Source organism: Phalacrocorax aristotelis, chromosome 2, assembly GCF_949628215.1.
Source record: "Phalacrocorax aristotelis chromosome 2, bGulAri2.1, whole genome shotgun sequence".
Taxonomy (NCBI): Eukaryota; Metazoa; Chordata; class Aves; order Suliformes; family Phalacrocoracidae; genus Phalacrocorax; species Phalacrocorax aristotelis.
The window spans coordinates 91,759,811-91,781,306 of NC_134277.1; the positions used below are offsets into that span (position 1 = coordinate 91,759,811).

General features: G+C 43.1%; 1 protein-coding gene across 2 annotated transcripts in view; it reads right to left on the minus strand.

The window, feature by feature from the left end:
- LOC142053156 (aromatic-L-amino-acid decarboxylase-like) overlaps positions 1–20,786 on the minus strand; it is a 35,987-nt gene extending 15,201 nt beyond the window's left edge. The window contains exons 1-9 of one of the 2 annotated variants that reach the window (XM_075084345.1): positions 20,672–20,786; positions 19,856–19,975; positions 17,178–17,312; positions 13,069–13,212; positions 9,996–10,062; positions 8,390–8,484; positions 7,564–7,631; positions 3,944–4,020; positions 212–231 (exon numbers count right to left, since the gene is read on the minus strand). In XM_075084345.1, coding sequence (XP_074940446.1) covers positions 212–231; positions 3,944–4,020; positions 7,564–7,631; positions 8,390–8,484; positions 9,996–10,062; positions 13,069–13,212; positions 17,178–17,312; positions 19,856–19,975; positions 20,672–20,710 — 765 coding nt within the window. In that variant the 5' untranslated portion in view covers positions 20,711–20,786. Of the gene's footprint in view, positions 1–211; positions 232–2,616; positions 2,751–3,943; positions 4,021–7,563; positions 7,632–8,389; positions 8,485–9,995; positions 10,063–13,068; positions 13,213–17,177; positions 17,313–19,855; positions 19,976–20,671 lie in introns of both variants that reach the window. The other variant, XM_075084344.1, reaches the window with a different exon arrangement.
- Positions 20,787–21,496: the final 710 nt, after the last annotated feature.

Consider the following 21,496-nt stretch of genomic DNA (forward strand, 5'->3'; position numbering starts at 1 on the left):
TGCAAGACGATGTCTGCTTTTAAAGGACTTTTTTCAAAAAACCAGAGTTGAAAGTTTCAGCTTGAGGAATGTTAAAGATTTAGCAAGCTGCATCCTTCCTGGGAAGAAGCATAAGGTTTTGGGGTTTATGATAGCAAGAGAAAATAAAAGCCCTGGAAATACCAGTGTGTACAAGTTATGGTATTAATTACTACAGTGATGCTGTACTTACCCGGTAATCTGTTACGAGGCCTGGAAGTTAAAGAAAAAATGTTCACATTGCTTCATCGCAACAGCCAAAGCCTACAATCACGCAAACGCTATTGGAAAAGCTCTGTCTTAGCTGTCCTTCCTGTTTGCTACAAACTTCAGCATCATCAGTGTCACAGGACCACTGAATACCTAGTAGGATACTTGGCAGCATGCTAAATGAAGGTGCTTGTAGTAAGCTTCATTCCTTGGCTAGTCCGAATATACCACTAACAAATTAAAGAGTTTTCAGGAGGAGAAACACAGTTTTCCTTTCTGCTATACTTCAGATCCTGTGGAGATGATGGACTAAATACTGTGTTCGTTGTCCTCTTGTAAGGAAAAGAAGGGGTTGATAACATGGCAGTCATTAATTTTGTTGAAACAGTGTGCAGAATCCCCAAGCTCACTTCATCCCTCATTCTCCGCTTCTAACAACCTTTTATACTCGGTCATATATTTGTTGCTAAACCTTCAGTATGTCTGACAAGTAACTTGAAAACTCGATTCAGAGTTGACCTCTTCCTGCTTGGAGAATCGTATTCTGCGGTTTTTTGTGGCTTTTCGTTTGATGTAGCGAAAGCCCCTGACTAAGCCAGACTGACCCAGCCACAAAGCAAGCAGTCCAGGGAGGCAAGCAGAGGGCGTTTTTAGTTACCTTTTAGGTGAGCAGGCAGAGGCAAGATGCACCTCCCTTTTCTTTGAATGAGGTAATTACACTGATTTCACAGTACAGGAAATTGCAACATCAGGCTGGATTGCTTGCAGTAAGCCAGTGACAGAAAATAAACTGACCTAAAGTCTAAAGCACTTCTTTAGGAAGAGGCGGAAGAGGCTCCTGCGTGGAGCGTGAGCTTCGCAGGAAGGTGTGTACTTGACTGGCAAGGGAAAGTGCTGCCTAAGTGCTCCTGGAATTCGGATCCGCAAGGTAGAACCGTAGCTTCTGGACTTGACCGCTTTACGTCACTTAGGTAATTCTCAGCCTTTGTATTTTCTGGGGGTGAAAAGGCTGTATTGCCTGTGTTACAAGCTCTGTTTCATTGTTCTCTCATCTATGCAGCCAAAAGATAAGAAAAGCCACGGTCCTTCCTCCCTGCAACATATAGCCCCTTGGCCCTTGGCTCTTTAAGCTGTTACTCGGTTATTCTCCAGATGAACCCCCCGCCACAACAACCAACAGTCATTAACCTGTTCCTGGGCTTCAGGAAACGAACGTGGCTGTCTCAGCTCGGTAACGAGGCAATTTGATATCATTCATACTCTTCTGCATTGTAGCAGCCATTGCTGTTTGAGAGCTGCAAGGCTGGTAGCAAAGACAGTAAAGCAACTAACTGGTGCTAGATAAATAATCCCACGCTCCTGTAAGGGGCTACGCCTAATGATCCACAACAACGCCTTTCACAAGCTGTGAAGCAGAATGCGATCAATGACGAGTCCTTGCTTACAAGCCTTAGCCTTACATCTGTATTTAACCAGGAGGAACTGCATTGTGGGAGCATATGTGGCGTTCACAGTAGAGTGTAAAGCTGCCTTCTTCTAACACTGCCCTTAGGATTTGACCTATATCCTGGGCTGCCAGGCAAGCTAGTGTAATCTTCCTGGTGTAATGATGCAAATCACATAAAATCATAATTAATGACAAAATAAAGACTTTCCCCTTGGGGCACACGTAATTGCCATATGGGTATTAAGAGCAATTGCTCAGATAGATACATTTTTCTGCTCGCTTAAATTCCTGAATGAGAGATGAGCAAATGCTACTTCATTTGCCTCGTAAACCATGAGGGGAATTCTCAGACCTGAGTCGTACTCAGAAAATAGAGCCCTCTGTTAGGCAAGGCCTGTTCCAGGAGTGCTGACATCCCATAAATCACACAGGGGTCAACAGGGACTGTGACAGCCTCACACCTTTGCAAATTTAACTATTTGTATTGAAGGCATAAGTCTGGATTGGGATTAACAGTTTAACTGGAGGCATTTGCATTTGACAAGCATTGCCCAGCTCTTGGAAAACTGATATCAAATGGCAATAGAACACAAAAATTTAGCCTCGCTAGACTGCTAGTAACCAGCTGATCTCTTTGGAATCCTTATGTCCAGACCACATAACATACCATCACAGCTTCTGAAGGCAAGACTGCACAACCTACTCTCCAGCTGCGGAGATAAGGCTTTCAGGTCAGCTAGGTGGCCTCACTGAAAGCATCCAGTTTTAAGAAAGGTTTTATTTTCTTCTGGTGTTATTTAACTTGGGGGAAACTATCAGCACTGTCAGTTGTCGCAAGGATGTATTTTCACTTTAGTAAAGGTTGTGTTATTTCTCCTCAAGATACTTATTTTTCAGGTATGTTTCAGTAAAAGCTAGTGATGTCAATATATTTGCCATACCTTGTATTTTTCCTTTAAAAAGGCAAAAGAACAGTATATTTTTTTTCTTAGCAAGTCTAGCCTTTGGAGGGTGAACCTCAGCTCCAGAGTTACTGCATTTTCCTGTTTATTGCACTGTTCTCTATTTGCATCGCCTGGAAATGTAGAAAAGGAATACAATGCAAACTTTCTGACAGCAAAGGATGGAGGCACAGGATTCTATTTTTCCTAGGGCTTTTTAGTGAATGGTGGAATTCTGGGTGGTATTAATTTAAATGTCAGTGAGTTGATAGCCATAACAGAGAAAAGAGAACAGTACCCAGGAAATGCTTCTGAACAGAGAGCAGCACCAGCAGTTCCAGGAAAGACACAAGACAGAGTACATGGTAAGAACATCCACATGTGATTCACTGATGAGAAAGTTATGAGGGAACTTGCACCACATGTTGACACTGCACTGCTGTGACCTTCACAATTAATCTCTTATTAACCGAATGTGTAAAAACAGGCTTTGGGGTGGCAAATGGCACCGTGCAGGTGCTAGGTATGTGCAAGGAGCAGCACTAATCTATTAAGGAGCTTTGTACGGGGCCTAAGATATGTAAGTTCTTTGCGAGCATTTTGTGAAGGGCTTTCATGAGCATTTGGTATAAGACAGACAGACAGCCTGCACTTACCTCCTTCTCTACGATCAATGTAAGAACATGAGAGCACCAGAATAATGTCCCAGAGAGCTGTCATTCAAAACAGTGCACAGATATCACACACAGCTCACCCTCTTCTTTGTGGTTTCAGGGAATGTTTGCTTCTGACATGGGCCTTTGAAAATTTGAATCAGAGCTTGCATGCATAGCTAAGCACAAAGGTCACAACCTTTAGAAACCCTGAAAAACAATCAGGTCTTGAAACAATCCTGGCGAAAGATATGCTGGGGAAGGCAGTTGAGGGACTGAGATACACAGCACCCAGTAATACAATTATCTAACTACCAAAAGATCATTAAGGATTTTCTCAACACTTTGACAAAGAGCTAGTGGTAAATCTGGAGCTGGGGAAATCCCAGTACAAAAAGGTTGATACAATGCTTTACAAACGGCTTTCCGTCAACTGCTTTTTATGCTAACTAAAATCTCACTAGATATGTGTTTGCACTTTAATGAGCTTAACTCCCTGGGGCACTTTGAACATGGAAATAGGCTCCTAAACAACTCTAGGTAGGTTTACGAGTTTCAGTTCTAACCTTAACTCCTTCTTTCCATTAAATATCAGTGTGCAGGTAAAGTACGAACAACAACAACAACAATAACAACAGTAATAATAAAATAATCGCAATAAATTATACAATTACCAGACTCCTGATAATGATGCTGCAGGTAAAGAGGTTCTAATTTAAAGGCACCTGTTAAATCTGATCTTTTTTTCACCCTGCATAAAAACAGAAGGAAATCCAGTTGAGAAATTTAAGAATTAAGATTTAAGGGATTAGATTTCCACGAGAAGTGAAGACAAATTGCATGTGTTTAAACAGGCGTATTTCCTGAGCAGAGCCTGTGCCATTTTGGGTGCTTTTTCACAGCCGTATCAGTACTGTGCTTACAAGCAGGGGGGTGTAAGGCTCAGCGGGAACGGGCAGCGTGACTGCACGACTGCGTATTTAACAACAGACAAGAAACAGACACAGGGATCTTTTTATGGTGACAGACACTCACACCAGAAAGCGAGACTAGCTAAAGCAACGTTAATGTTTGCAGTCAACAGAAGTTGCCTTGAAATTACTGCAGTACAAAGCGGTGTGGGAAGAGCTGTGGCTTCCTAGACACTGAGCACAGCCGCGCTGAGGCTCGGTGGATGCTGGCCACTGCCTGTCCGTGCTGCGGTGGTGGCAGCGGCAGCCACGGGGAGGGCCAAGCTCCCCGGCCCAGACGCAGGCTTCCCACTTGTACCAGCCTGCCCTTGCCTGGATCCAGCGTGCAATTACGGACAGAGGTACTGCAGCACAATACAACAGTGAGAAGCATACTTTGCTGTTGCCAGAGTGGGTGGCGTAACTGGACAGAGCTTCAAAAGCCAATGTGTCCCTTTAGAAAGAGGCAGCTGCATTTTGCCAGTGGGTAATAATGAGATTTTGCTGGTTTTTGCTTCACTCGGTGGGTAAGATTGACTCACCTTTACAAATGACAGAGTTTATAGAGACAGAAATGGAAGAGACCAGAAATCGAAAAGGGAGAGACTGCTACCTAATTCTATTAGGCCTATAGATACTTCACACAGTAAGCAATAGTTACGTCAACATGGGGACACTCAAAATGACAAAAGTCCAAACATCTACGATTTTCTGTGCATCCATTTTCAAATGCTTTAAATATTTTAATGTAAACTCGAAAGTAGAAGTCTGACCTCCAATATTTTAGTGTGTATGTATAAATGCACAGGCCAGTACCTACTCCCAGTCTCACCCACATCTGGACTATGCTCATAAAACATCTTATTCAAACAAACAAGAAGCCTTCCCCTCACTTCAAAGGTCAGGAGAGTACCAAGGTTAACAAAGTACTTGCCTGCAGGTATGGCAAGTACATAGCTGAAGATAAGCAAGCTTATGCACGTGAAAAAGAGTGAAAGACATTTGGAATACTCTCAGTAAAAACAATAACTACTCTATCTGTGAGCTGAAAATACCTGGTGGACAGAAGGAAGGAGGTTTACTTAGGGTAGATATTGTGAACAAACCCTAAGTTGTTGTGCCATAGTCTATTTGATATATTTCATTATTTTGATACATTCATGCTTCGGTAGCTCAGTCCATATGCAGCCAACCCAAGCTGCAAGCAACATCATCAATTGTCTTGTGAGAGTTTCATTCCTTCTCTTAGAAGCTGTAGGAATGCCGTCCTCTTGCACTTCCTTGGTGATGTGAGTGCTTTTTTCAAAGATGGTGCCTGTTCCATCTGGGGACTTCACAGGCCTTAATCTGGCAGCCATGAAAAACTATCTAAAAGGATTACTCAAATAAATCCAAAGCCTGGACGTCAACGTATATGAACCAGCTGAGCTGCACCTTTATACCCCATGCCTAGATTTCACCCCACGTATTTAAACTTCTTTGCAGGAGGTGCTTGTGTGGCCTGGTATCGGATAGAAGTGGTGGGGTTAACTTTCTTTGCAGATACCCCTGGTTGACTGAGGGCTCCTGAATATATATTTCAAAACTGTCATGGAGAAACTAGAATCTTTTTAAGGCTTCATGTCATGCTAGTAGACCAAGTAAGACCTAGCTCGAGTGGCACAGGTCCACGTATTAAGTCCTCGTAATACAAAATGCACAATAAAAGTCCTGGTGAATGAAGCAATGAAAACTTGTGAAAAGCGACTTCCTTGCATTGCACATCTGCAGCTTTTAACAGCCTCCCTCTATTCTGTCCATTTTAACTGACAGATACAATAACCAAAAGGGTGACTCTGTATTATAAACCAACTGGAAAATTTCACTTCTGTCTACAGATAGCCACTCCCCATAAGCACCTTCCTTTCAAAGACTAAAACAACCTTCCCAACCACAAGTTAATGCTTAAACCCTGAAAAGAGTCACAGAAAAGCAAAAATACCAAGACTTTGCAAGGTGATTAGTTTCACTCGCTCTGAAAGAAGACACTTCTTCCTATGTTGTCATGTTGCAGAGCACCAGTTCAACAAGTCAGGCAAAACCGAGTGGTAGTTTCAAGGCAGAGTCTCTAAAGGACACCAGCGTTTGAATACGGAAAATATACCCCTCTCGCAGTGGCTATATTAAATTCCTTTTTATGGGAAGCTGACTGCTCTCTTCTGTACGTCGAGAAGTCTGAGAACATTTTACAAAAGGTTTATACCGAAATTGCCTCCAAATCCCAAAAGGCATCGATGCTGTGCTACACATCGCACTGGGCTGTTAAGAGAAAAATTTCATTATGGCTTGGAATATTTGAAGCGCCTACATTGGGAAAACTCTTACAATTCAAAAGCGTCCTCTGTTCTCTGGATCATACCCATAGTTGTGCAAAAGACAACGTTGCAGAGAAGAGCTGAAGGTTAACCCAAGGCAGCTGAGTGATCGCTGTCTCACGTTTATTCTTCTTTTAATTAAGGTGACCTGTTTCGGGATGATGTTTTCGAGTCTTCTTTTTATCATTCTGTTTTTTGTCTGTTTCCATTTTTGCCAGTTTTGTTCTATCATAACTGAAACTAATGTTTTCCTTTACCTTGGTAAACGGTCTGCATTTACTGAAGAGCTGTTTTGCTAAGAAGTGTCATCAGCCGTGATGCTGGAAGACACTAGCTTCTGGAGATTCCAGTTTGGGACGCAACAGGACCATCTATTATGGGATGTTATTATGACCGCTGCTATTACTACTACGATACTTTGCTCTGCTTCGAAGTATGTCTACTGGTTTCTACTTTGGCATGTTTTTATATCAAAATGTCATCTCTGCTGTCATCTGGGGAAACTGAAAATCAGTACAAAATTGCACAAATAGTCCTTTTTGAAAGCAATCGCTTGTCATCAGCCAAATCCCAAGCATTTTTGGAAAGGCTTTTGAAAGAATCAAGGCTCAAACAAAAATACATTTGATGGAAAAGGAGAAAAAGCCCTGTTGAGCTTGCTGCTCACTGCATTAACTTCCTTCGATGAAGCTTTTTTCATTTATGTTTTCAACAGTCCCAAAACAGAGCAAGTATGAATCCGCAGACTTCTCAGGATTTCCCTCTCTCTGGAACATAACTCAGAGCTCAGGCCTATTTCTAAATTTTACTTCTAGAATCTTGGATCAAATGAAAGAGTGAATTTTGTAAATAATTTGCAAAGAGTTAAATCCATCCAGAACTCCTCATTTCAACAGAGAAACGTAAATAAGAGCCTACTGCTAGAAAGGCAGACTAATTTAACCTGTGATTTTTGCCTCTTGTAATGTTTTCTTTTATTGCAATACTTACCACATAGCAGAGCAGTCAAAATTCACTAGGAGCCATTTGTGAGGATTAAAGTTAAATGAGTCTGCAAACTGAGAATGGATAAAGAAAAAACAGAGTTATGAAGGAGAAAAGGGTCCGCGTGCTGATGACACAACTTTGTCAAATTGTCTGAGTGCACCTTGACTACGAATGAATTCCTGAACTGGGGCTTTATAGATAATGTTCGTGCTGGCGTCACCTTACTTAACTACTGCTGTAGTCCAGTCTTCACTTATCTGGGAGGTGGGATTCAGGTTAGGCGGGCAGCTGGGCTATTGGCGTTACCAACATTCTGAGCAATTGCTAGCAATTGTACTTTTTAGGTAGGCATGTTATGGAAAAGCAGATCTCTCAGGGTAAACAAAAAAACCATCTGCACACTCAGGGACATCCACTGCGGTTCCTATCCCAGTTTCAAAAACAATTCACTAAGCTTTCTACTTCCAAGCATATTAAACATACACACACAAAATTGATACATAGAGACAAATGCTATGTTTAGTTTAGCATCTGCACATCACGTTCATCCATAAAATTACAACTGACCAGGAAATTACTTTTTTTTTACTGCCAGGGTATTTTCTTTTTTACGTTTTTTTTCATCTAAGTCAGAAGGAAAACCAATGCAGAATAAGCATTTACAGCCTCTGTAATGTAATAGAGTACAGAGGGATTTGTAGTGTAAACTGCAGTGCAGCGGACTCAGAGGTTCTAGAAGCGCCATTAATGCTGGATGCATAAGAAACACACAGATTCGATGGCAGAGCAAGGTTTTAGCAGGCTGCTACAGAAGAAACACTTGATTCACCTCTACGCCGTTTAAAAGGTGCCTGAATTCAGGGCAGATGAATGCACTCCCAGCATAGGCTGCATCAATATGCATCCAGATATTTTCCTTATTACCTAAAAATAAAAAGTAATTGAAGGGGAAGAAAATTAAACAGCAGATTAAAAAGCCCTATTAATTTGCATGATGCCAAGTGCCTGAGAGGTTTTTCTTTGATGTTGTTGTTTTCCCAATTTAAAATTAAATTAAGGGATTAAATGTTGCTTCCATCTGGCTTTCCGTTAATGCGTAAAGATGTCTACACAACACACTCTTCTGCCTCCCCACTTCTGCTGGAACAGAGTCCTTACATGGCTAGCTTTATCCTACCAATATTAAGCAGCATAAAATATGAACTTATTTTCATTTAAGAACCATTATAAAATACACTCTAAAAAGGTGTATCTAGAGAGGTAGTTATCATTTCTATGGTCATAAAACTATCTACGTGAGCAAGAGGGGCTAGGGTTTCAGCTGTGCTCCCCACTGCTAACTCACAAATCACAAACACACCTTTCCTAACAGTATTTTTTACAGATTGATATATGTGCACGCACACGCTCTTGAACTATGGGCGGCAAACTATTTATTTCAAGGACGGAGACTCTTATGCAAAGGCGAGCACTGAAAGGTTAAGAAAGTGCTGGGTTTGACTAGTCACTGGACGGTTTCTGCAGCAATATGTAGCGTATGAGCCTCTCGTGTAATCTCTGTAATTTCGTATTCACACCCTGCTATAGATCACCTGTATTAATGCACAGTGTTGGTAACAATTCTGGCCTGTGAGTTGATGACTGAAGCCCACATAACATCTTTACTCTGGTCACCAAATAACTCGGGTGGGTACTTCCACCTACAGAGGTATATCCGTTCAGATCGGCAACTGGGCACCAAGTTCACGCCGGAATTTGCATTCTTGTGAGCTACACTTTCTTTTTGCACAGATGTCTGGAAAAAGCTAATAAAATATTATTCATAGCAGCCATGACTTGGGCTTATTTGGAAGCATGTTCAGAGTTCAACTGATTAGGTATGCTTGGTTTGAGACACTGCCTTTATTCCGTGGGACTACTGCTCACGTGTGTCAAGAAGAAAATTCACCTGCACGCAGAAAAGCCAGCATGAGACTTATGATTTGAGTAGTGCGCAGTCCTTCTGCTGGTCTCTGCTGCACAAGCAGGAGATCATTGAGAGCAACTGGTGAAACACACGATTAGTTGCTACACCTACAAGTGCTGGTGTCACCAGTTTACTAGGTCAGGTCTGTCGGAATAACCTGAGCAGCAAAATAATCTGCCGCTGCTAAGCAGACTACTAGAAACATTTTTAGAAAGGAGGATTGGGAGAATCTGAGTCTCTGGGGCTTGTGTGGAAGGACTCCACACAACAGGACACAGGACACCTCACAGAGCAAGTCACCACCTTACAAACCCCAAATGTTTTAGGCTCCCCCGAACACGTTAACAGAACATCAAACCTAGCGGTTTTTCTATGAGGCTGCTTCCAGTTGCTGCCCAATGCCCTGGAAATGCCTCAGCACGATTTAAACTGTTTTCTGCAATTTTAGAAAGGAGCAGAAAAGACTTACATATAGGACCCAGCTCAAAGAGTTTGTCAAAGGAGCAGCAAGGTGTGGTTCCAAGTGTTGCACAGAACTGCAGAGCCAAAAAACACAAAGGCAAAAAAATTAGGTGTTACAGCAAAGAAAATTATCAAATGGAAGAACTGTCTGCAAAGGCCACAGCAATCAGAGCAAGTAGATGATATAAGGCAAAATGAATTGATTTTAGGCAATGCCTTTCCTGCAGTGGAACTTTTGAGAATCTACTTTTTTCAAAGCTCCCATAAGTGTCCCTTGAGACAGATGCAATCAAATGCTAATCAAATGTTAATATAAAATTGACTGATAAGTAATATAATATAGTCACAGTATTTTATTAAAGCTAAGTTTTATATATTGTCTGTGTGTTCCACATGCTTATCATATGGCCCCATACTAACCTCACATCGCAGTTATCATCAGAATGATTTCCAGTTTATGGTACGTAAGCAGGCTCTGAACTTGAGCAACTTAAAGGTGCTGGAGTTCCTGTTGACAGAATGGGTCATCAAACGTGGCTGCCTGGATTAAAGGGCCACAGCTCGGTAAGAGGGACTTGTACATCACCCTAGACATCCGTACATGTCTCAAGAAGGCTTCTTCCTAATGGAAATCTGCGGTCAGGAGCTAAGCGTTAATTTCTACTGAAAAGATGGCTCCTCTGTCAGCCTAATTCTGATTTATTGTTTCCCAAGTGAGTCTGGATACAAACAGCCTGCTTCTTAATATCCTGCAGAACATCCTTCAGAAGAGCCATTTCAGCTAGAATCCAAGAGGCTTCGCGCTGGGCCTTTGTTCAGCTGCCAGGCGATCGTGTTAGAGCGGCTTTATGCTGGATGAGGTTGTTGAAGTGTATTGTGCTATATACATGCCAGCTCCAATGTATCAGTGTTGATTTATGAAAGGCAGCACAAAGCTCACAGGCCACTTGCACACGTTCAAGTGAACTAGGCTGGGATGCAGCAGGCCCTACGTCTGAATTTAGCAGTGCTGAACTAAGTGGTCTCCACATTTGAGCATCCTGGTCAACACTGATTCAACGTAGAGGCCTGTCTCGAGCTGGAAGCACAGGGCCCAACTGAGAAAGGCATTTACACGCACGCTTAACCACCGCTTAGTGTTTATAGTTCAGGAAATGGACATGACTTCAGCACATGCTTTAAAGCTGCCCCTTAACTGGTGGCCGGATGAAGGGGTGCATATCGCCCACACTTGGAAATTGTTCCTCTCTAAATCGTGGCAACTTTACTGCCAGAACACCTGAGACGGGCAAGTGCTTTGTTTGTGCAGTCTGCTTGCTTTGCTCTATGAATCTGTCTCTGTTTCAACTTCTGCAAAAGTATTTTGAAAGAGGCAAATTAACACGTCTGCGCTCAGAAATAAGAAAAGGAAAGAGGCGTAGAGGTCTGGGCGCACTAGCTGGCAATAGCCTTCACTGAACAAAATGATATACACATTGCTAGTGCTAAAAGATATTGATGGTGGATAGGAATTCAAAGACTTGTTTTAAAGACAATGCCCCTCCCAAAACAGGCAGACTGCGACATCCTACGTATGTGAAAAGCAAACCTATAATTACCAGATTGCTGTAATGAGAGAACCTGCTTCGCATCAGGTAACACGCCCCTGATTCTCCACTCCCCTCTACAATCAAAGCACTTCTGTCAAGTCCGGTAAAATGACTCCTCATTTATTCATTAAATCATGGCTATAAGGCACTGTATTTTGCTTGTATTTTTAGTCCCCTACAAAACTTTTTTTTTGCTGATAAGGGAGACTGCATCAGCTTGGATGCAACCAAGATCCCTTCATTAGGAACAGTATCTCTGCTGTCACACGTCTCTTCAGGCCGAATTTCTTCCGTTAAACTTTTTGCTTTGATGTTGAATCACTCCCATTTGTGAAGGATCAGCGAATACAGGGAGACAAGGAATAAAGTGGCATAAGGTGTCTCCCTGGCACTGTGCTTATCTGTGTCACCAGAACAAAATACAATAGCACCAAATTACTCAAGAACAGAAGAAACAGACAGGCTTTTGAAACCTGCAAGCCAGAAAGGGAGCACTAAAATACAATGCATGGACTGCTGCTCCACGTGATAGAGTTAATAGACATTTAAGTCATATTAGCCCTCTTCAAAATGTTACCACATGAAAGAAAGGAAAAAGTCATTGTCAGGCGTGACTTTACTGAAAAATAGCAACATATTATGACTCTCTTACAAAATCCCATTTCTGAAGTCCTTGGTTTCTAAAATAGGGTTCTTTCCATCAAATTTTTCGTGAGTGGAGGCCAGTAAAAACATATTATTGGTAGCATATCATACCCCTTTAGAGATCTATACAAGTCACGGTCTGTATCAAGTTTTGTAAAGGCATAATGGCTGGAAATGAGCCAAAGATGTTGTTGATGATGTGCTTTTGCTGGACTGCTGCGGAAGCAGGAATCTCTGGACAGGAAAATGGTCGGTTAACAAGAAATGATGATACCTTAGAACTTCCACAGCCAGATTAGCTCACCTGTTAGAGATAAGTCACATGCTCACAAATACCTGCCTGGCAATGTCTCACCTTCCTGCTATTTGGGGTATGTGATGGAGGTAGATTTCTTTGCTAAAGTAGTGCAGAGGAGAAACTATTTTTTCTTGAAAATACTCAAGTTTGAGATACCGTCCTTTAATTTATTGCCTTTAACTTGAACTTGTTCTATATGCAAGTAAGTTAGAACCTGAAAAACCTCTGTCAAAGAGGCGGTTCAGGTGTTAGGCAATTATAACCTTGCAGGATTCCATGCAACTCCAAAATTCACTGCATTTATTCAACTGTCTAATATAACTTTAAGTCCTTTGAAAACATCAGGTTTTGCTGAGAATTGCAACCAGCTGCTCAAATGGGTTGCTCATACTGCACAGAAGGTGTGTGAAGAACACTCATGGAGCCTGTCCTCGTATTCTAGCTAGGCTGCCTATCGATCCCTCTCTTAGGGATGAGGTCACCTCTCATGACAGAAACAGCTTATCAGAAGCAACAAATCCACTGTTTAGTTAAAATCCAGTACTCACAAAGAATGGGATAAGACTGGAAGCTTTGTCTTCATCCAGAACTTTCTTTAGGGCTGAACCACAAACACTAAATGTATCATCTGAAGGAACACTTTTGATCGTCACACCACCAATTAATGCAGCCCTTTCCACTGATGAATGAACCTACAAAGAAATGGGCAGGGTTTAAGACAGATATCTTTTACTGGAATGTAAGAACTTCCTTTGAATTTGAAAACAAAAAGTCATTTCTTTCAAGTAAAGCAAGACTTGAGGTTGTGGGATTGTTGCTGGTACACAACAGATACGTACCTCTCCCGCTTTCATACAGATAGGCAGAAGGACACACATACATACACACACACGTGTACACAGAATACTCTAATAGAAACCCTGAAGTATTCTTGAAACCATTGCCATGGCGTCATTCAGACAAGAATTCAATTAACCCCAGCGAGAGCTTTAATTAACATGCCCACAACTAGGTAGGATCCATGAAGAGCTTTGGGATTTGGCTCCAAATCAACCGAAAGACATGCAGATGATCAGCTTGCCTGATAATGAGTCAGTTGCTCACCGGCATATCTTTATGGCATACAGCTTTGCTGAACCCTAAAAACATACACATCACGGTATGCTATAGACTGAGGTATTTCCTTACATTACCATTTCTTTTTAGATTACCTACTGAACAAATGTGGTTCAATCGGCATTCATTTGGTAGGCAATTAAGGATCATTCCCAATATATTATTTCATTTATAACCCATTGTATTTGAATTCCCCTTAAATAATATTTTTAGAACATAAAGTACATCTCAGTAAATGAAAACAAAGATATCACTAAGAAATTGTTACAAAATTCTGAAGTAGAATCCTGTAATAACTCTATTAAGAGTAAAAGGTATGTTTAGACACAAAATACTCTCCTTCTGAGTATGACTAAACAACAAAAAAAGTTCTTTTACCTTCCACCTTCTACAACTTCATTAATCGTCATTAATTTCAAAGAGAAAAATTTCTCACCTTTTTGTACCGTGACTATTCTCATTCATAGTCTCCATCCTACCCTTGTTGCTTCTTGCTAGTGCCTATGTCGTGGTTCAACCCCGGCTGGCAACTAAGCACCACACAGCCGCTCGCTCACGCCCCCCCGCAGCAGAATCGGGGAGAGAATCAGAAGAGTAAAGGTGAGAAAACTCATGGGTTGAGATAAAGACAGTTTAATAGGTAAAGGAAAAGCTGCGCATGCAAGCAAAGTAAAACAAAGAATTCATTCACTCCTTCCCATGGGCAGGCAGGTGCTCAGCCATCCCCAGGAAAGCAGGGCTCCCTCACGCGTAACGGTTATTTGGGAAGTCAAACGCCATCACTCTGAACGTGCTCCACTTCCTTCTTCTTCCCCCAGCTCCACATGCTGAGCATGAGGTCATCTGGTGTGGGATATCCCTTGGGTCAGTTGGGGTCAGCTGTCCCGGCTGTGTCCCCTCCCAGCTTCTTGTGCACCCCAGCCTGCCCGCTGGTGGGGTGGGGTGAGGAGCAGAAAGGGCCTTGACTCTGTGCAAGCCCTGCTCAGTGGTAACTAAAACACCACCCTGAACTATCAACACTGTTTTCAGCACAAATCCAAACACAGCCCCATACCTGTTACTGTGAAGAAAATGAACTCTATCCCAGCCAAAACCAGCGCGGCCTACAAAAGCAATTACTAATTTTATTCTAACCACATGAACCTATGGAGAAGATTAAGCCAAAGCATAGGTTGAACAAGACCAGGTGAAGCTAAAGTTCTGCCTTGCACCTTCACATATCCCTGGAATGATGCATTTTAATGGCAGATTGACTATTAACTTGTATTTCAGCTGCGCCTCTTCTTAAAGTGCCCTGGCAAACTAATTAGGCACCAGGTTGAGAAAACTTAGAAGACTAGACCTGAAATAGAACTAACTGCTTTTGAAGTGAAAAACCATGTGCGTGCCATCGCAATGCCGTGCTTCATTCAAGGGTACAGTGGAAGGAGGTATTGCGGAACTCATTTACACAAGAATTGTAAATAAGCAAACTGTAATAATACACTGAGGCTGTTAGCCTGACAGAGCCTCACGAGTCCTTCCTCAAGTCTCCAAAACTGTCGTAAGGCTCTCTGATAACTACAGCCACTCACAGTCTTAAGCTTAAAATGTTACAACAAATCTTTAGTGACTTGCTGCTCCATGGCATTCCTAGTCCTCAGCAAAGGACTCAGGAATCTCCCGCCATCCTTGAGGAGAGCAACGCAGCCAAATAAAGATGGGAAAAAAAAAAAAGATTGGTGAAGAAAATGGCCTGAGAAAACTTGAGATTATCAAAAAACTGCCCTGACTTCTGTCCTGGTCCCAAACAGTCAGGTGTCTGCTATCAGGGGCAGCTGGATGCTCCTCTCAGCTCCCAGGTCTCACGTTCTCACTGAGGCAAGAGGAGCCTCAGCCAGGATAGCCCAGGCACTAAAACACTCAGGGATCCTCTTCCGGTGTCTCCAAACCCCCAAGTCGTTGCTGGGGAAAGCTTTGTTGCCAGTCCCGCTCTGTACTCATCAACACAAAGCAAAATGATTTCAGTGGGATAAAGATTTTCCCAAAATGCTGCACAGCTGAAATGGTCTCCCAAGAAGTGTGAGATCTGAGTTCAACTTTCTGCTCTGGGTCTCCTTACCGGCCAACTTTCCACCTCCCTCCTAATGCTTTCTTGCAGTGTTGTGCTCTGTCAGCGCATGGTTTTCTCTCCCGCAGAACGGCTTAGGCTTACTTTCTTTCGTGGATTATTGCCTATGAGTCACACGGGTCTGTTCTTAATGCAGAAGGACCGGTGAGCTCTGCAACAATCTGCTTTGAAAGGTCGGCAATATCCCAAGGCAAATCCTTCTGTAAACGTAAGATCCTCTGACCTTCAGCAGGCAGGAGAGCCTGTCAGCCCTCATTTCAGGTCAGCCATTTACGCGGGACAAAAATGAAAACAAGTAGAAGGTTTTGTGCATCACAGGGTCAGAGTCTGAGCTCTGGGACTGGCGGCCTGCACCACACAGACCTTTGGGTCACAGACGAAAAAAGGACTAATACCCTTTGTGCCTTCTGAACACAGTTATCTCTCCTCATATTTTCTTGTGCTGGAGGTCTTCTCACCCTACAGGTGCAGCCCCTCTTCCCCCCAGCAAAGAGCCAGTGTACTTGCAACTTGTTCTCTGGTGCTTTTTAACATGCACTTAGTAGTAAATCAAGGTAAGCCTGAAACTGGCCATGTTATTCTGCAGCATCAGATATTACTTTAAACTAAACATCAAGTACTAAGGAAGCTCCTTCCATCTCGCTGACATTTAGATAAGAAAATGTCACCGCTACTGAGAGAAGCAACATTGCTTGGCCCTTCAGTAGGCTTAGCGTGTCAGAAAGGTCAGAGCAGCAGAGCTCACACGACTCAAATCTGCTTTCATTAACAGTAGAAGCCTCTCATGGTCCTGGCCTGCTGAGAATGCAGCCTAACTCCGTCTCCTAAATACCACTCACAGCCAGAAATCAAGGATTAAGTTTTCTGTTTTCTTAGAAGATTTCTTAGCTGTATTGATACATGGAGATTTTAGGAGTTTTTTCTTTTACAAAAATAATAAATGTTTTCAGCTTCTTCAAGTACTGTGAGCAATTCGCTTCATATTCACGCACCAGGTTTGTCTGTGTGCATGCACCTGCACCCATGCCTGCGTACAGGGGAGGATGAACGTGTGTTTGTTTGCGCATGCATAGGTAGGAGGAAAAGAGTGTGCGCACACACGGACACTCAAGCCTGGAGGTAACAAAAGCTGGTCTAGGCTTAGGCAACACAACTGAAATTAACACCCGTCTCGAGTACCTTGGTGTACTTCAAGTGAGTTCTTTCCGTAAAACAGCAATACTGTGCAACACTGACCTCCGGATATTTTTCTGTGTATTATGGCAGCACAGGCGAGATGCCAGCCCGCTTACGATGTACAATAAGATTTCAACAAGCAAAACCAGATAGTCACCAATCCAAAGAGTTTACACTGAATTCACCTGCCTGTTGAGATGGCTGAAACTGTTTAGGTAGAGACCCCACGTTTCCACGGTGTTGAGAGGTACCCACCTGATCGGAAGCATAGGCCACCAGCCTGCCCATGATGTCTGCTTCTGTTAGCTCAGGCTTTTCTGACTGCACCCGCCTGATAGATTTTGTTCTTGCAGCAAGCAGTGAAATCAGGGTGGCCTCGCTTGCACTTCCCTGTGGGACAAAGTGAAGGGAGGTTCAAAAGGGAGACAGTCCAGAAGAAGGAAAGCAGCCTTTTCTTCTGGATGAATCTGCAAAGCTGTTACCAGATGCTGCATATGGGAAACGGCGCAACCTCTTGCTTTTTAAGAATATGTGTGACAGCAAGGCAGGAATCTCTACTGGGCCTTGGTCTCCTCCTTCCGGATGCCTCTGCCTGCTCTCTTTAATCCCTGTGCTCGTTCAGCTTAGGCACCGGCCTTGTAATCAGTGCTAGAAAGCTGGACTCACAGACGTAAATGCATGTGAAAAGGCTCTCGAACCAGGCACCAACCACTTGCGAACCAGCAACAACGGCAGAGTAACTGTTGATTTCTGTTACTCTGGATTTCCACCCATTTAGCTTCCATCAGAATCTGCCTGTCAACTCTCATTCCTGTCAAGCAACAGGCATAATCATGATGCTTATTTAATTTTCAGAGTTACCCTGGGCAAATCAGTTATTGTGGCTACAAGAGGAAGAACACTGAGAGAGCAAAAAGCTATGATTCAATACAGGTAACTGCATTACAAAGTATGAGTTATGTACGTTTTCTTCATCAGAAACACGCAGAGGAAAGGAACAGTCACACACTGTTTCTAAATTGCCCTTTGACTCACAAAACATGAGTTTAAACGGTGCCTTGGATACTCCGTGACAACAAAGAGGGGAATTTTTTGCATCAATTGATCTGTAAATATCACAAGAGAGTACAAGCTCCCACAAATTCTTTAGATGGTTTCCCTCTAGAGCAGGCAGATGAAGCATGCTCTAAACTGCTCCTGTAAACTAGAAGTAACACTTTGTAAAGACATGTTCGTAAATTCCAATGGTTTTGGGGGTCCATACGCAAGACAGAGTTTTTAGGTACTTTCAAAGTTGAGCAATTGTCACGTGAATCTTCCTCTGCCGAAGCACTTATCGCTGCAAGGAGTACAGCTGCTTGTATTCGTAAGTATGTCTCGGAAATATCCCCAGTGTCAACAAGCTAATTTTGGAGTGCTGCTTCTTATCCTGCGCCAAAAGTCTGTCCTCCCTCTGTGGAAGACCTGTGCATACTTACTAATTACAAGAAGTGTTGAAGTGTTTGGGAAGTCTTCTTTCTGCCCTGGAGGTGGGCCTGATCCTACAGGCTTCATACACATGAATGATCCCCGTGAACTCAGACTTTCTCCTAATACTGAAGTTAGCTGAGCTATTTATGAGAGACAAAGCTGCCTTCTACACATGTCAACATCTCAACAGCGAGGGAATCCAGCAGCCTCATGAATGGAATAAGCAGGGAAAAGGACAGTCCCTAAACATTTACTAAAGGTATTGCCATGGCAAATGTAGTTTATCTGCCTCCCCGGTGGTGCCACAAGACGTCCTGGCATCCCGGCTGTTCATCCAGGCTGGTGCGTGGTCGGTGTATGCAACAGTTCTTGTACGGATTTCCTTACACAGAAATGGGGATCAACAGCTGAATCTTGCCTCCTGATGTACAGCCGGGCCATAGCCTAAAGGCACCTGAATCCAGCTACCTGGAAATGCTTTTGGATGTCTCATGGTAGACACAGGCTGCATTTGCAGAGAGTCCATGCGCTAGTGGAGCCATGGCTGACAAACAATACAGCTTTATTATGCATGCAAGTTTGCCCATTGATGATATATTCATTATTGTACAGATACTCTGTCCAGACACTGTAGGCTTTCATTAAGCAGTCACCGTCCAAGTCTGGGTGTTTTGTTCTGTTTGGATACTGCAGTATAGTCTGACAGTTATACTATCTACCGATAGAACCGTTCAGGTTCACATTTTATTTTCAGGCTCTTCATTTTATTTTAATATTACAGTACTTCATTTTTTTACATAAGGAAAGTTTCTTAAAATAATTTCAACTTCTTTGACAAATACTGATAGGATTTCTACTACCTTCTGTTATTTCTACTTATAGAAGATGCTCTCCTGTGTTCTTATCCATTGCTTTTCTCCTCCGAGAAAAGGAATACTGTTTTGGAAACGGACTGAAGCAAACAAGAGAACAGGTCTGAGAGGGACTTCCTGGAAGCCTTTGTAACCACTTGCCATGATGCTGTGCTCAAATCCTCAGATACATTTCTATTTGAGAAGATTTTTCCTATTTTCAGCCATGAAACTGCTGCACACTGTCAGTAAGCATGAGCTCACTTCACTTGATCAACAAATTAAAGTTTCCACCCTACATGATTTTTCAACATTACGATTTGGATTTTAAGCCCAAATTGTGCTGTTACGTCGAACTACTAACAATTCCTCACCGGCAAGAGTGTTTCAGAATCCAGCTGCTCTGACAACAAAACCATTACTTTCATGAACGATCCTACCCACCTGTGGACATTCTCAGAGAGCATCAGCCTTTCTGAAAGTCTGAAAGGAACACATGTGGCAGAAAAAAAGATACCTTTCCTTTATTAGTGTTTTGGGATGATATGAAGGTTTGACAAAATCATAAAGTCCACAAACTCATCCCATATTCTTTTTTGTGTCCTCTCTTACCTGAATGACTCCTCCGCCCTGGCCATCCTTCCCAGCTAAAAAGTCTTCAGGCAAATGAATCATCTTCCCTAGCCAATCCAGCATGACAGTCTCCAGCTCCGTGCAAGCTGGACTTGCAGCCTGTGTTGAAAGAGAACAGAGGGAATAACCTCACTAGACCATGAAGAGAAATAGGATCTACCAGAGCAAGAAAACTCTTTCTCTCTCTCCCTTTCTTTCTCTGTCCTTGGACTATAGAGGAGGAGACTAGCTGATTAACTTCACCAGCTAAATTTGGGACCTGAAGACCATTTTGTGCGTGCGGTTTCTAACAGTTACCGAAAAAATGTCAAACCCGGCCTCTCATAGAACCAGGACTCTCAAATGTTAAAGCTAGGATTTGCATCTTGCATTTTTTTTTTCAACATCAAGTACAAATCTGTCTGAGAAGAGGACATCTCAGATGAATGTGGGGCTTTTTTAAACAAAATTTCCCATTCATGCAGATGATAAGAGAAAAAACAACACTGGGTGATAGGCAGCAGTCATACTACTCAATGAATTACCAGTAAGTTTGCACTGCTACCGCTAATTCCAAAGGCTGGTGATTTTTCAAGGGCAAAACTACTGAAAGGAAGTAGCCTTTGCTTCCTGGAGTCATTCAGGGTGTCTATGTGAAAACACTTAATTAGGCAAGGGAATTTACCTATAAAAATAGTCCTGTGACTTCGCTGCTATTAATCAATAATTTCACTGAAGAGTGCTACTGCTGTGCTTACAATCTTGGCAAGGTGAAGCACCGTTACCACCTAGCAGTACATACCCCAGTCAACTTACCCAAGAGAAGCCCACACATCCAATTCCACCACACAGCATGTCTGCAAGAAGGGCCGGAAAGGAAGAGGCTGCAGGGAAGTAGGCAAAGAAGTACGGACTGTGCCAGTGAGTCACCTGTATGTGCTGGTTTTGGCTGAGAAGGGGTTAATTCTCCGCACTGTGGGGGTTGGCTACCTTTCCAGCTTCCCGCGCTCTGCCGCGTGGCGTGGCGGGGGGGCTGGGAGGGGCAGGGCCATGGTGGGGGCGGCTGACCCCGACTGGCCAATGGCAGGTTCATTCCATACCATGTGACACCATGACCAGTATATTGAGGGGGGGCAGTGGCAGCGCGGAGGCGGCGCGGCGTCGGGTCGGCGGGCGGCGAGCGGCGAGCGGCTGCGTGCAGTTTGTTCCGGCGGTTCGTTCCCCCTCTCCCCTCCCTTCCCCCTCCCCCAGGGCTTTGCGCCTCTCGTTGTTCTCCTTTACATTGCATTTCTGTTGTTGTTTCTTTTAATTTTAATTATTAAACTGTTCTTATCCCAACCCATGAGCGTTACCCTTCTGATTCTCTTCCCCATCTACCGGTGGGGGAGTGAGCGAGCGACTGTGTGGGGCTGAGCTGCCGCTAAACCACAACAGTCTTTTTGGCGCCCAACGTGGGGCTCAAGGGCTGGAGATAACAACAGCTGCTGGTCCCAGCGCCATGTTGTCCTTTTTGCAGTTGGTGTTAAAAATCGGTGTTGGTTTGTTGAGTCTGCTGTGTTCTGCTGTGATTAGTAATGTTTTGCCTACAAGATTTGTTATACAAACACTCGTTTTCAGCTTTATCTGGTATTTGGGGTTTTT